The sequence below is a fragment of the Chanos chanos genome, chromosome 13 (assembly GCF_902362185.1).
Source record: "Chanos chanos chromosome 13, fChaCha1.1, whole genome shotgun sequence".
Classification (NCBI taxonomy): domain Eukaryota; kingdom Metazoa; phylum Chordata; class Actinopteri; order Gonorynchiformes; family Chanidae; genus Chanos; species Chanos chanos.
The window spans coordinates 3,675,062-3,691,564 of NC_044507.1; the positions used below are offsets into that span (position 1 = coordinate 3,675,062).

General features: G+C 42.8%; 2 protein-coding genes across 2 annotated transcripts; both read right to left on the minus strand.

The window, feature by feature from the left end:
- Nucleotides 1-62: 62 nt before the first annotated feature.
- Nucleotides 63-3,951, minus strand: LOC115826607 (ras and EF-hand domain-containing protein homolog). Its single transcript, XM_030790487.1, has 7 exons — nucleotides 3,943-3,951; nucleotides 3,584-3,758; nucleotides 3,084-3,165; nucleotides 2,386-2,500; nucleotides 1,826-1,930; nucleotides 1,458-1,534; nucleotides 63-174 (listed from the first exon to the last, which is right to left on the minus strand). The coding sequence occupies exons 1-7, from the start codon at nucleotides 3,949-3,951 to the stop codon at nucleotides 63-65; spliced, it is 675 nt and encodes a 224-aa protein (XP_030646347.1).
- A 1,821-nt stretch (nucleotides 3,952-5,772) lies between these two features.
- cracr2b (calcium release activated channel regulator 2B) lies at nucleotides 5,773-15,544 on the minus strand. Its single transcript, XM_030790248.1, has 10 exons — nucleotides 15,445-15,544; nucleotides 12,047-12,324; nucleotides 11,521-11,632; nucleotides 10,780-10,912; nucleotides 10,279-10,425; nucleotides 9,492-9,582; nucleotides 8,979-9,074; nucleotides 8,528-8,715; nucleotides 7,328-7,399; nucleotides 5,773-6,791 (listed from the first exon to the last, which is right to left on the minus strand). Exons 2-10 carry the CDS (start codon nucleotides 12,320-12,322, stop codon nucleotides 6,626-6,628), a joined length of 1,281 nt encoding a protein of 426 aa, XP_030646108.1. The 5' UTR covers nucleotides 12,323-12,324; nucleotides 15,445-15,544; the 3' UTR covers nucleotides 5,773-6,625.
- Between the last annotated feature and the right edge of the window lie 959 nt (nucleotides 15,545-16,503).

Consider the following 16,503-nt stretch of genomic DNA (forward strand, 5'->3'; position numbering starts at 1 on the left):
CCGTCTTCGGAAAATCTTACTTCTGTCTGTTGTCCTCTAGAAGTCTTGGTCGCCCGTGTGAGTTAGCCTTCGGGCAGTTTGTGAACAGTCGGTGATCTGCCCAGTGGCGGAGCGTCGGCGGTCTTCTGCCTCTCGGGGGGCAGACAGCGCAGACGCCAAAATAGCGCATCACCGCTGCTCACAACACGCGCAACATATATAACAGAGTTCAAATTTATGTCTCTGGACAGACCATACGAAATATTAATACGAAAAATGCGAGAGAACGTTGTTTGATATGAAGTACACTAACGACTGCTCATCGCTTCATGTGTTTTTTTTTTTTGCGCACATCTAAAACATAGCACTTACAACCCACATTTAAAGAGCACAGCTAAATGTAACATTTTATTGTCTGACGGTAGAAAACAACAAAGTAACATGATGTAATTTAGTAATGTACAACTTTCTAAAACAACCGTGGATTTAAACCAAATAAACAGAAGTAACATGGTCCGAGTACGTTTAAATTAAATCAGACATGTAGTATCCACTTAGTGGACACCCTTAAACTCAGTTATTTGCCATCAAACAGCAGTGCACTACTGTAAGTGACGTCATCGCATGATATTTGATCAGTGCAGCTCTCCATCACGCTAAATACATTTGTTCGGTCTGTCTTTACTAATTGTAATCATGTACTCTGTTCTGTATAAGCCCGTTATTTACAACAGCGCCGTCTGCTGTTAGAGTCATTTTGAAGGTGAAGTGCACTTTCACACTGTCTGTCCTGCTGCGCCGCCAGCAATCTACGAGAGAGAGAGAGAGTCGTTATGATAATGAGGTAACAGATAAACTGTCCCTGCCTGTGTAATGATGAGAGAGAGAGAGAGAGAGAGAGAGAGAGAGAGAGAGAGAGAGAACAGCTGTAAAAGCCTCACATTTTATATACAATACAGAGCCATCTTGTGGGGAGAGGAGAGATGTCTTCCCTGAAGGAGATTCAGGTGTTATTTAGTAGCTACTCATGAAAATGTTGTCCTGTAATTTTATTTATTTATTTGTTGATATTTTTTTCTTTTCAGAGCTATGATTTGTGATTCTGGTTGCTTGTTTTGTAAGTGTGAGACAACAGGTGGTTGGCTGCACTATGTAAACACCCTAATCACCCTTGTCATGTGTCACCGACGTCAAAGCAAATGTTCAAAGTTTTTTTCTACTAGGCAGAAACGAAATTTTATAACAGGTTGCTTGAATGTTCCTTTTAGGAAACCTGCTCTTCAAAAGAGGCCACTGTGCTGAAAAAAATATACCACACAAATACATTTGGCCAGTGCTCTTTCAGAAGAGTGAGACACATTACTTAGGTCTGGGTATGAGTATGACAGACCAGCCAGAGAGAGAAGGACAGAATTATCTCTTTAAGACCCCAATCAATACCTTAGCACCTCTGACAGGAGCGATTTATTAAAGCTCACCTGGCCAGGTGTGTCATCGCCTTGTCAACATTCCGTCCACTCTTCGCACTGCACTCATAGAACTCTGCCTGGTACTCCTAAACATCAACAACAACAACAACAACAACAACAACTGTGAAGATACAAAGACAACAGGAACCAACAACTCATTCAAAAAGATATACAGTAGAAAGAGAAAGAGAGAGAGAGAGGAGACAGAAGCCAAACATGGGGGAGAGATATGACAAGGTGTGTATGTGTGTGTGTATGTGTGTGTGTGTGTATGTGTGTGTGTATGTGTGTGTATGTGTGTGTGTGTGTGTGTGTGTGTGTGTGTGTGTGTGTGTGTGTGTGTGTGTTTGTGCGTGTGCGTGCACTCTCTTGGTCACCTGTGCCAGTTTTTGTCCTTCGGTAATGGTCACTCTCCTCTCCTCCTCTGCCACCTCTGTTTTGTTGCCTAGTAACATCAGACACACCCCCTCTGCTGTCACGTCCTGTCTCAGACACACACAGTAATGGCTCGTCAGGGTAAATTCTCAGTTCAGAATTATTACGCTGCTTATGTCCGGCTCTAAACCTCTACCCGTGCTGACACTCAGTGTGTATCTTGTTGTATTTTGGATGTCTTACAGGTTTCAGCTGGCCCAAATGTGTCTCCTTGCTGTTGCTGGTGAATGTGTTACTTACTTGTTCATTGTGTGTCCACAAGGGACAAGATTTCCCACAGTTCTCACATGACAGTCACTACAAGTCTCTGCTCTTTCTTTATGGTACAACTAAAATCCTAACATATCATTTTCTTTCTTTCCTTTGTTTATCTATCTGTTCATTATCCCCACATTTCACCATCCCTCAGGATTATACTAAGTGATATTTAACTTCAATCACTCACCTGCAGAAACGCAAATTATTTCTAAACGCTTCATTTGCATGTCGGCTCCATACTCACCTGCGCTTGGTCCAAACAGCTGCGCACTGCTTTGAAGGAGGCGGAGTCTGTGACATCATACATGGCCAGGATTCCGTCTGCCTTTCGGTAATACTGTTTAGCAATGCTATGGAACCTTACGCGGAGAAAAGAGAGACGGTCAGAGAGAGCTGGGTGTTCTATAGCACATGAGACACTTTCTATTTAAAGCTGTTCTGCCTGACTGTGCCTGCAGGGGGTGCCGCTGTAAATGAGTCACACCAAAAGACACTTCATTACAATTTGCCGCATACATTCCTGCAGTTCATGCTCTTTATGAATACGTCTTTGTTTTGAAATGTACAGCAGGCAGCATCTGAAAGTCCTGACAGGAAGCATTGACAGACAGGAGTGTGACATGTTGTGGGCCTGTGTTTCTTAATGGGGACATCGATAATAACGCTGCAGTTATAACCTGCAGTGAGTGACTGAGTCTTATTTGAATAACTCCCAGTTCACAAACAGCCAGGTAAGAGACTAATTACAGTGCATGTCTCAACCCCGTGTATAGGTGTGTATGGCTGTGTACGTGTTTTGTTTTGTTTTTTTGAACTTTTTATGCAGGCTTTGCACGGATATTGACTTATACTGTAGGTATGTTTGTGTGAGTGTGAGTGTGTGTGTGTGTGTGTGTGTGTGTGTGTGTGAGTGTGTGTGTGTGTGTATGTGTGTGTGTGTACCTCTCCTGTCCTGCCGTGTCCCAGAGCTGGAGAGCAATAGGTGTGTTTCCAACCACCACACTCCTCACTTGATAATCCATACCTGTCAATCAACACCATACCCGTCACACATGTAATAAAACACACCCTTTCTCCTTTTCTAACCTAAATATTTATAACTCTCTCATATCACACTGGCAGCTCCCACAGGGAATGAAAAACACTGTTACATGTCGCATGACCGTCGAAGAACAACGGGAAAAGTTACATGTATTATGACGAGTGTACAAACTTTATGACACCCATTTAATGTATGGTACCTAGTGTTCACTAGAAAACAAATATGATGTAATATGATGTATATATTGGTTAAACCCATAACATTCACTTGTCGATGACAATCTCAGCTTGCATTTAAAAGATATGTGTTGTTCACATCTTTACGGGGCTTTACCAGTTTTTTCTTAAGCCATAAATGAACCCTAATAATTATACTGAGCACTGTGACGCTGTTCGCTCACCGACAGTCGTGCTCAGGTTGTTGGGGAAATGGCCCCTGCAGTACTGGTGTATAAAGGAGCTCTTGCCGACACCAGAACTCCCCAGAAACACCAGTTTAAAAACCCTCTGAGGACTCGTTAGACTGGGCTGAGTCTGGGGTTTGGACCCATCAGGGACCTCACAGGACTCAGAGACCTGAATGAGAATGAGAGAGAGAGAGAGAGGGAGAGAGGGAGAGAGAGAGAGAGAGAGGGAGAGGGGGGGGGGAGGTGAGAATGAGAGGTTTCTAAGAAGTTTCCCAAGCGGGGTTTTCCAAGGACAGACTTCTAGGAACACAGAGTGATTCTTGAGTAATCTACACATATTCGTCCCCATTTACTGATGTCATTGCTCCATTGTCAGAGTGCATCTGTCCACAAATGACATGCATTGAAAACATTTCAGCAGACTTGCATCATTCAGCGCTGAGTGGTTTTGTGAGTGGTTTGTCATTACTAAAAGGTCGAATAGAAGGACTGTTTGCTATTGCTATCTAGCATGCAAATTTCTAAATTCCTGTATTTGCATCTGGAGACCTACTAGTAAAATTAAGATCTCAGTCTCTCTCACACTCTCATCAGTAGAAAGTGACTGAACGCCTTCCCCCCAAGCTCCATCAGCAATAAACACACACACAAAACTCAGCTAATCCAGCGTAAACACTCCAAAAACAGAAGGACATCATTGAACTTTGTTAATGACTATGCTGAGTAGTTGATGTGAGGGATGATTTCATCTGGTTGACGTGTTCTACCTCACTGTGCTCAGCCTGTCCTGTGTTCTGTTCTTTGTTCTCATTGGCTGATGGGAGTGTTGTCATTGGCGACTCTCTGATGACATCATCATCTTTTGGGTCCTTCCTCAGCCGACTGGTGTAAGTAAGCCTTCTGTATGAACCAGTTAGAAATGGCAAAATAGATTAACCATCTGTAAATACCATATCAAACTAATATCAATCAATGTGTAACAGGTTGGATCTCCAGTGTGACAGTAGGGTTATGTGCACACACTCATACAATAAACTCACAGATTAACTAACTGGGTCAAGACAGAAATGTAGGATTTCAGTGCAACACCTCAACGATTCTGTAGTAGAAATTGCAAAATGAACTCCGTTTTCACCAAAGGCAAAAAAAGAATCTATCGAATAGACAAGGTTGGAGATAAATGATGAGCACAATCAAACTGACCACCACACTGAGTTTTGTCTCGAGGTCAGTGAATGTCAGTGAATAGTTTTTAAAGAAACCCACCTGCTGGCAGTTGACTCAGGCGTCATATACTCCCCTATCACAGACCCTCTCTTCACCAGTGGTCTCTTCACATTAGGAGTCTATGGGAACCAGTGGGGAGACACAGGGAGCTTAAGACTTATGTATTACTGATATGAATGCAAAAAACAAACAAACAAACAAAAACAAATGATGCGGTTATTGTGTGCTGGTGTGAAAACTGTATAATAGGTCATGACTCTGTGAAATGAAGCGTTTGGATCTGTGAGAGAAGAATGCGGGGGGGGGGGGGGTCCATTATGTAGCAGTCAGTTTTGTTTTCCGTATATGTGAGTATTTAAGAGATTTTAGATCTCTCAGCGCACTGTTTTCATGTACATGTTGTGGCCTAGGGAGGTAAAGAAGTGTGTGTATGAGAATGTGTGTGTGTGTGTGTAAAGAGGACACAGGGCAGAGTGTACACCTTAAAACCAGGCTTTTATTGAAGGCCTTTTTACAGGTGATTGTCAGTAAACCTGTTCACTCACAGGCTCTACTTCATAGACACGCCCCCTAACCTTGTTCAGACACAATAAATTAGACTGAGCAGAAAAAAAGACACAACCAGGAGACCACAGAGAAACCTTACTTGACAGAAATTTCTTAACCTCACACATAAATAGGATTAAATTACAATACAGAACAGAAAAAGAACCAAACAATTTAACGTAAGGTGAGGTAGAGCATTACCACACTCTGATTTGCCCCCTAATTACTGCATGTTTCTGTTGAAAAAGATGTGATATTTGACTACTTTTGTGGTTCACTTTATTAATTCCCAGAAGACCAGAGAGACTTAATGAGGTAAGGGTCTTTAAAGGTGGTCTGGCAGGAAATTATAAGATGAATATATATTACATATAAATATGCAATTTTCATTTTCAAAATAAATAGGGAAAATGTCTGATTCATTGTGACTAGACTGAAATAGAGTGGGTGTCACATTGAGGTAAGAGTATGTAACATGTACTCTGAGAGAGAGGAGAAGACAGACAGAGAGAGAGACAGAGAGAAAGAGAGAGGCTCTCAGAGATTTAAAACAAAAAGTTTACAGACTGAAATCCAACAAGAAGAACATAAAGAATGTTGGAGAGGGAAATTACTATTAAAATACTAATACAACAATACAACAGATTGTTCTAGAAAGCTAATATGACCTTTTCTTCATGTGAGAACCACACTGGTTCTCGAATTCACAGTTCTAGCTTTGCTAAAGAGGCTCTTTGTAAAATGCTCTTTTATGGCCTATGGATGATTGCTGGAAGCATAGATTTATTTTCTAGTCTGTTAAGTTCTCATCTTTGTTCTTTGTCTTGATGTTCATTATTCTAAGCCATTTGTCAAAGGGTGAAATTAGGCAACTAAATGATTGCACAATTGGTCGATGTCATCAATGAGCCTAAAAACACTAATGTTTGTCTCTCAAAAAAAAAAAAGTCTTTTTTTGTCCCCAAAACATTCAGTAAAGTGCTGTGATTGACTGGTACAAATTCTGGACATTGTAACCTTTGCCCTTAAACGTTTTATAGTTGTTCTGCTGTGGCCTTAGAGCTCCCCCAAAAATCAACTTAGCAAGAGAGAGAGAGAGAGAGAGAGAGAGAGAGAACGAGCAAAACCCATCACATTGTGAGACCAAACCATAGCTGCGTGACACGGGGAGAGAGATGTAACTGGGCCTTTGTCAGATTTGATCAGGCTAGAGCATTACTCAAGTCCAGGGCCGATTAAGCGCATCCACTGCCGCGACGGGGTTTAGTAAAAAGGGCGTGGCCAGATGGAGGAGCCGCGCCCGCACGGACAGTGTAGGGAGGGGTTTGGGTGGTGAGGGTGGTGGTGGATGTGGGGAGGGTGTCTGGAACTAACCATCTTCTGTGACTGCTGGGCATCCTTCTCATCTCTCAAACGCTTATTCATGTCCCTAGGAGAGAAAGAGCGACAGAGAGAGAGGGGGGGGGCAGACAGACAGACAAATAGAGAGGGAGAGATAGAGAGGGAGAGACAGAGAGGCAGACGGACAGACAGAAAGGGGGGGGGGCAGACGGACAGACAGAGAGGGAGAAAAAGAAACACACAGAGAGAGAGGGAGAGAGAAGGAGAGAGAGAGAGATGTAATTTAACTAATTTAACTAATAGAGTCGGCTACTGGTTGTTATATGGTCCATGTTGGGGGCTCAGTACTAAAAGTACCCTCAATAACACCTCAATAACCAAAGTGTTGCTTTCTCACCGTGACCATAAACACTGCAGCAGCAAGTCTAGCTAACTCTGAGATAAAAAGGTGTGACTTCCTGTTATACGTTTTTTTGATTGTGAAACACTCCCTCTGTGATCATAAAGCACGAGATAAGACATCATAAAAAAAAAAACACAAAAAAATGGTGCAGTGCTGAGTGTCGTGGCCAGGCAGACTCACACAGAAACCACACAGACACGGTCTATGAGAACTGACCCTACCGAAGCAAATCCAGCTGCCTCATCAGACTGTCCTTCTCTTTCTGCATGTTCCTGGAGACCTTCAGCACGTCCCTGCAAAACAGGAATAAACTCATTTAAAAAAAAAAAAATAATAACATATTAGAGGCAGAATCAACGTCGTCCACTGTCAGTTTCAATGACCTTACACAGGAAATAATATTCACAATAAATGTTTCACTGATTCTGGTGTGTCTGACACAAGTGTCATCTTTTTAAATAACAGTGACAGATGCACAGGCAGACAGGCAGACTGATCAATAGATAGATAGATAGATAGATAGATAGACAGACAGACAGACAGAAAGACAGACAGATAGATAGTAGGGGTGTAACGGTATGTGTATTCGTCCCGGACCGTGACGGTGCGGTCGCTACGGTTCGGCGCATGAAGTCGTACGGAGAATACGCAGTCATCTACGTGCAAAGACTGATGAACGTAATGTGCAACCAAACAGTTGCAACGTAACACAACTTTCACAAGCGCGAGTCTCTCATTTCACTCTCTCATAGTCGGTTTGTTCTCTTTTCTCTAAGATTTGGGATCTGATTGTGGTGCAAACATATGACGACATACATTTTCAAAAACTTTATGTCCTTGTTTACCGGTACATTCTAGAAAGAAGTAAACCTCATTTTTTAATGAATAATAAACGGCAGTGCTTGCTGTCAGTAGCCTACGATTGGCTACACGCTGCTGTAGGCGGCCATGTGCAGTTGTGACATCACAAACACACAGAATTCAGAACAGGCTGTAAAAAGGCCTGTTTTCTTCACATAGATCGTACGGCTGTAGGAGGAGAATGCATACTTTCATACTTTGACAATGTTTCCAAAGCACATTTGTCTCAGTGGGCAAGGAAAATCGTAATTTCTATTCTATGGCACCTTTAATGCACCACAGGCTGTATCAGCTACCTCAGGGGGGACTATACGACACTAGGTGGAATAAATTTGCACTTCTGTCTGTTCAAAACAAATGAAAGAAACCTAGCCTTATGCATTTGAGGGTTTTGTCGCTTTTTTTCCTGTTGTATCGAATTCGTAACAAACCATGATGTCCAAACCGTGGTGTGAACCGAACCGTGACTTCTGTGTACTGTTACACCCATTATAGATACCTAGCTAGATAAATAAATAGACAGACAGACAGACAGACAGATAATGCGGCAGCAGTGAGACCTCTCTTTGCCCTGGTGTTGCTGGCTGAGCTGTGTCTGCAGGAGCTGGAGCTGACTCTGGGCTCTCTGCAGCTCCTCTCTGTTCTGTTCCAGCTGCTCCTGCAACTGCATGTTCACAGTCTGCAGCCTGTGATTCTGCACTCGAGTCTCTGCCTGCTCACTGCTCAGAGACTCAATCCTGCTCTCCAACTACAGACAGACACACAGATAGACAGACAGACATACATACAGACAGACAGACAGGCAGGCAGACAGACAAACAAACAGACAGATAGACAGACAGAAAGGCAGACATACAGACAGACAGAAAGGCAGACATACAGACAGACAGATAGACAGACAGACAGACAGACAGGGGGTCAACAACAGTACTGCAATAATACTTCAGTGCTAGATCTTTTTAACCACAAGGCCATGTGAGTTTGATTTCAGAGATGGGTGACGGGGTTTACCTCTCTCTGTTTGGTCAGTGTGAACTCCAGTTCCTGCTCTCGCATCCTCAGCTCCTCTAGCAGCTGCCCTCTTTTATCATCCTGCCTCACGCTGTCCTTCATCACCATACACACCATCATCATCATCATCATCATCATGACTATTATTCACAGTCAGTATTAGCGTTATCCACATACAGACTCTTCACCACCAGGTCAGTCAGTATTGGTCTAATGCCAACATATGAATATATGTGAATGTGTGTGTGTGTGTGTGTGTGTGTGTTTGTGTATGTGTGTCCATTTGTGTTTATGTGCGTACGTGTGTGTGTGGATGTGTGTTTGTGTGTGCGTGTGTGTGTATCTATGTGTGCCTGCGTGTGTGTGTGGATGTGTGTTTGTGTGTGTGTGTGTGTGTGTGTGTATCTATGTGTGCGTGCGTGTGTGTGTGGATGTGTGTGTTTGTGTATCTATGTGTGTGCGGGTCCCTGTGTGTGTGTGTGTGTGTGTGTGTGTGTACGTGTGTGTGTATACCTCAGCGAGGCGTTTCTCTCTCTCCTCTCTCATTTGAGCCTCCATGTCCTCATAGATGGAGCGTACCTCTCTGTCATGGTCATCTTCCCGCCTGTGGGGAAGAGAGCAATCCAGTTGGTCAACCAAACCAAGCAATGGGACACAGTTAGCACTCCAGCAGTCATTTCCCTCAGTGACAGGACAGTTAAATACAACCATAATGTCATGACATCACACTATGACTCAAGATGGGTCTTAAGCCAAGATGGAGCTTATCACTCTCCAGTTTCACTGGGTAAACTTTAAATGGTAGTACAAATATGTGTGACTAATGTAAACCAAGTCTTCCCAAGCAGTAAATGACTTGGTATCCAGTAGAAGGTAGGCTGCTTTCTGCCCTTTATCCTCCTCTCCCTGGGTCTTTGTGAGACCAGGTGAGAGATGTATGGAAAGGTGAAAACTCCAGTGATTTACTTTCACATAGGTGTAATGCACAATATCTGTCACTATTAAAATCACTTTCACTCAGTTGAATGAATAAATGAATGGATAAACTGATGTGGGCAGTACCGACTGATGTGAACTGTAATGAATGCTATACAGTCTTATGTTGATGTCAGATTCCACTGCGTGGGACTGAGTTTGAGTTCTGAGGGGTTTTTTGTCTCTCATTTATGAGCAGAATCACTAAAAAAACGGACCCTAGAACACTCCATCACGCATCAATAGCATAGTTAAACTTTGAGAGTTAAGTGCCTTTTGTACAGCGGTGTAACAGGGCAGTGACAGGACTGGTGTGAGGGCTGACCTGCGTAGTGTCTCCTCCAGATTGTCCCTCTCTTTCAGGGAATCCTGCAACTGACTCACGGCCTGGGAGAGGACGTCTTCCAGAACACCCAGCAACTCTGGTCTGTCTCTCTGTAACTCACACCACAGAGCACACAACTCCCACTGACTGACACACACACACACACACACACGCACACGCATGCACACATATATATATATACACACACAGACACACACACACACAGACACACACACACATATATATATACACACAGACACACAGACACACAGACACACACACACACACACACACACACACATTATATATATATATATATACACACACACACAGACACACATGCACACACAGATACAGACACACACAAACACAATGAGACGTCAGGGAATGGCGAGATCAAACAGGGGAACAAGCTCAAGGTCACTGACCTGAGGGTTGATGAGGGTTGTGCGACCACAGAGATAAGATCTTAAGTGATGGCATGTTTACAAACACACTCACTCTTTAAAGAGTTTATCCGCTCCGAGCTCCCCCAACATCTGTCTGAACCTGACCTCTGTCGGGTTCTCCTTCTCCTCCTTCTCCTCACCCACAGAGGAGCTCTCCATACACACTTCAGCTCCTACCAACTCCCCTGAGAAACAGAGAATGGGGAGCAGATTTGAAAGAGGGGACCAGGATGAGTAAGAAGACAGGGGGAAAGAAAGAAGGAGGAGAGAATGAGTGAAATAAAGAGACAGAGAATGAGAGAGAGAGAGAAATTAAATGATTCTGTGTGTGTGAGTTTTGTTACCAGTTTCTGCTGCAGTTTCTCAGTTACCTCAGGGTTGAACTGTTTCTTCTGAAGCAGCAAACAGTAAAGAATTCACAATCATGCAACAAATGCTCCTCAGTTTCCACACCAGGAACTTGCTGTTTATTTAGGCATGTCTAATTGATGTTATAATTCAACAACACACACACTCACACAGTGTGTGTGTGTATATATACACACACACACACACACACACACATATATATATACACACACACACACACACACACACACACACACACACACACATATATACACATATATATATAGTACCAGTCAAAAGTGTGGACACACTTTCCCATTCAAGTGAATATATATATATACACACATATGCATGTATGTGTGAGTGTGTGTGTGTGTGTGTGTGTGTGTGTGTGTGTGTGTGTGTGTGTGTGTGTGTGTGTGTGTGTGTGTGTAATCATACACACCGAGGCCGGTGTGAAACTCCAAGGGTGTGAGAAAGCCATTTCTGTCTCTGTCCAAACTCTCAAACACCGACTCCAGCTGCTCAGGAGACAGGGGAAGCTCACCCTGTAACCTCTGACAACAGACAGAGACAGAGACAGAGAGAGGACGCATCATGGCATATGTCGTCATAGAAACAGAGACAAAGAGCAGCATTTAACAGACTCTCAAATTAATATGCAAACATAACCAGCATCAGTTTACATGCCCTATACTACTTAACAAGCATGGGTCAGTTAGTGCTAATAAAAGCATTTGGTAAATCAATGTTTATATATATCTATACATACATACATGATAGTGTGTGTGTGTGTGCGTGCGTGTGTGCGTGTGTGTGTGTGTGTGTGTATGTGTGTGTGTATGTGTGAGTAAGTAATGAGATATCATTGCCCTTGATCAGTGTCACAGTGACCCCTTTTCCAAAAGTCACCATACATATACACAAGGTCAGAGACACAATGCAAGTGCCCACGTGTAAACTCCGTTTACCTGCATATCTCTCTTTGTGATAAATCCTTTCTTTTCTTTATCACACAGCTCAAACAATTCTTTGGCTTTGTCCATGCTGTCCTGCCCAACAGGCCCTGCTGTGGCTACGGCTGCTGCTGCTGCTGCTGCTGGTTCTGCTGGTTCTCTGGAGATGGGAGAGGGGACTGACCCCCTACCTCGTCCAGGCAGGAGGCTGCTCAGTCTGGGACTGCATGGTGTAGTCTCCCCACTGCCCTGCCCCTCCAGCACCTCCGCATCTCTCAGCCAGCCTGACATCACTACAGAGAGAGAGAGAGAGAGAGAGAGCAAGAGAGAGAGAGAGAGCAAGGTAAGAGTCGATAAGGTAAAGAGGTAAGAGCTGAACTGCCTCTGGCAATTTAATGATCTCAGAGAGAGAGAGAGAGAGAGAGAGAGAGAGAGAGCAAGAGAGAGAGAGAGAGAGAGAGAGAGAGAGAGAAGACTGGTTCACGTGGGTGTTTATTGAAGTTAATAAGTGCTCAGCTCAGATCATCACTGGGCTGATCATGGAGCTCACTCACAGCAGAAACTCCAAACCTAATGAATAAGTGCCATAAACATTAACTCGTGTCTTGCACTTGTCAACATATGAAAGTCCCAATCTCTTCTAGAATGAACCATCAACGCTTCTCTGATTTGTCTAAACACTTCACTGGAGGGTGACCGCGTGATTTGACTGGGTTCAGCATTGTTCACTAATATTTAGCCAGCACTACTGAGTCGTGGATTACTAACCTAAGGACTGCTCCTCTCCTCTCTCTCTCTCTAATCCCTTGCAAATGTGAAGTTCTTAAATCTATGGAACATATCACTGCACTTTTACAATCCCCAGAAAAAAGAAAGGCAAAACACAAAAAACGATGTGACGTTAACTAAGCACTAAGCTCTCTCCTTCTGTTTGCGGACTTTGAATAAATGTGTTCCGGTTTACTCTGAACGTAAACTGACACCATAATCTGTTTGAGTTGAGTGTGCGCGCGTGTGTGCACACGTGTGTGTATGCGTGCGTGTGTGTGTGTGTGTGTGCGTGTATGCGTGTGTGTGTGTGTGTATGTGTGTGTGTGTGTGTGTGTGTGTGTACATGTACGCACGCACATGGGCATACGAAACAACAGCATCTTGATGTCTATATTCAAGGTGTTGTGGCAGCAGCAGATTCTTGTCAAGAGATTGGTAAATATTCTCACATATCCCCATAATTCATATATAGCTGTTTGCACTGTGTCTTAGACTGACAGACAGATCCCCTCCTTTGTTAAACATCAAGTACTAACTAACTGCCCCAGTTTCTCATCTAGCCGTTCACAAGTCAACACAAGCCTTCCACAGGGAGAGCCTAAAGGCATATACTAATCTCAGTGCTACTGATTAATCCTGTTTTGTCCACCTATGGATTTAAAAAAAAAAACTGTCATCAAGGAATACACTCAGCGCACGTTGGACTGAAATATAGGATGAAATTGAAATTGAAATCAAATTGGTCAGCCTCTGCACACTGTAAAGTATATTCTTCAGTGAAAAGGATTAAAAAAGAAAACAGAGCTGTAATATTGTCACTCTTATCGCTGCAGGTGAGGTTCTCTCAGAGAAGAAAACAGACTTGTCCCATCTAACACAGATAATCTATTCACAAACACCACGTCCCCATGTACCCTAACACAACCCTACACACACTCACAGCACCGTAAACACTCACAAGCTCTCTGCGTTCCTCTCTCTCTCTCTCTCTCTCTCTCTCTCTCTCTCTCTCTCTCTTTAGCAGATTCATAACTACTTTAAAACTTCCCTTTCCCATGAAATTCACATGAGGAGATGAAACAATCTAAAGTAAACAACAGAATTGAAACCAGCAATCAAAATACAAACCAAAATCCAAGAGAGATCTTTGACTCCCACTTCTTCACTTCCTCTCTCTCTCTCTCTCTCTCTCTCTCTCACACACACACACACACTCACACCCTCTCTCTCTCTCTCCAGGATGTGAGAAAGAGAGCAGGATAAGATCATGTGAGGGAACTCCGTGTGTGCAGAGAGGGAGGGGAGAGCAGAGGTCTCATGGAGATGCAAATAAATAGTTTGCAGCAGTTTGCATTGTCATTAATCCATGATGACTGTCTAAAATGATTACAATCATAGATCCACATAGATGAAATTGATGAAAGGGAAAACATTCTGATCTATAACTTTAATAGGAACATTTATATATTACATCTAAAATGCTCTAGCACATAGCTATTGTGCACGGTAAGACTGACATATAACTGGAGAACTGCACTTGTTCAATTTTGCATTCAGACTCTCACCTTTCTTTATTTTATTGACAGGGGGGTAGGTCGACAAAGCATGCGGTGAATATTAACAGAGGGTATTTTATTACAGGGGAAAAGAAGACGCTTAGTGTCGCACAAACAATGCAGAATATCCATGGACACAAAACAACAAGTCAGCACACGATAACTGCCAGTCTTGTCCCGTTCAATCATGGACCGCGGCGAATTGCTTCATTCAAGGCCACGTAAATTTGCTCACCTTTACCCTACTAGTATGGCGAGGGAAAGAGGCAGGTGATAAGCAACCAATACCATATGGTAACCAACGACCTAACGTCAACTTAAGACAAGCTTCAGTAACAACAAATATTGACAAATATCACTAATGTGGGAAATAAGATGAGTTATTCAGATAACTATTTGTTGTCCAATAGTTTAAGGAGGAAGTTGTGTGGAAGTTTCAGGACAAGAATAATAAAGTCTGAAACAGGAGGGTGTTCACAGAGGTATATTTTAAAAAGCTAAAGTTAATCAATCTCTGTTTTCAAAGTCTTAGATTCTGAGACGTTTCTGTATAAACCGCTTGGCTTCGTAACAGTTGCGGTTTACTGTACGATCTTGCCGTCAAGGGTTTCCTCACATGTGTACAGCATAGAATCACAGTACTGCCAATGTTTATGCACTGAACGCAAAGAAGATATTTGTTTTTACAATAAAATCACCAAACTAATGTGACGCACTGCTCATCTATGCATGCATAAATGTAACATAAAGAAGCATTGCAAAATTCGTCCCGAATGAACCCCTTAGAACTTAACTGCAATACTGATTTGGAATTTAAGCACAAATTGAAGAAGGAGAAGAATGAAGAAGAAATCTGTAACCCGTAGAGTAGACCGTCTCAGAGGGAGTTCGCGAAAAATTAAAATGACTTTCTCATGACAACCGTATAGCGTTTTGTACCATGTATTATTGACAAACTCGAGCTGTCTGTCTTCATTCTCTCCTCTATAATACGCACAGACCTCTGAAACGCGCTGTCCTAACTATTCTGAAATACAACCCAATCCCTAAAAATTTAGGAATAACATAATTAATTAAGAGCTCTACCTGCTCCTCGGAATTGCAATGCACACGCTGCGTCACAGCCGCTGTCACTTTCGGACAGGTGCTCGCGCTCTCCATAGGTAGCCAGCTCTCAACTTCTGTCGCTGGGTCTTCTCTCATTCCTCTAGGTGGCAACATATTTGAATGGATATGTCGACATCACCGTAATCACCAGTATATGGGCCACAAGGTTAGATCGTCGTACAGCTGTAATATTTTGCTTTGTACAAATTATTACACGATTTACACCATAGGCTGTTGATACATGTGTAAATTTTACTGGATATTTTAGAACTTTACATAGTTCCGGATTTTATTCTCGTTTGAGTCATCATCAAAGTGGTCCCGTCTATTTACACAATTACGGTAACTTGGAGCTCAGTGAGTTGCTATGGGATACGCCGTAGCTACACTTTGTGTGCTCGCCTGCTTGAACAACCCGTGGTGGCATCGTCTCAAGACAGCAAACAATCTATCCCAATCTCTGCAAACAAAGTAAGGTTTTAAATGTAATTTTCAACATTGCTTTTCATGAGAGAGTGAGCTATAAACTTGTTTCTACCGATAACAAAGTAACAGGGACCAGTCAGCAAGTCTAAGCTAACTTGGCTAGGTTAAATCTTTTTCAGTTAGCGGTGCATAGTTTTCTGTTGTGCCACTAGCTCGCCCAACAAGGTGGCTGTAAACTGGCAAATTCAACATATTGGCTTTATTATTATCAATCGAGTAATATAACTGAATCGAACTAAGTTCATTTAGCGATTTCACAAACAATATAGCTAATTAAAGTGTATGTTACAGTGCGTATCTGCATGATGTTTCGCCTCTAACCCGAAACCAAAAGCTGTAGAGTTAGTCACCCGTATAAACTAACCAGTCAACCGACCCTTGGACATTAACTTCACATGTACAACTATGAATTGTGACTGATGATGGCACACGCGAATATTTAACAAAAATACTTTTTCCCCCGCTAAAATGTAAGTCGAGATATTGCGTTTTCCATGTCTGCTGTTTATTTGTCTCAACGAAGGTCATTACTACCAGGCTTTTGACTCGTCT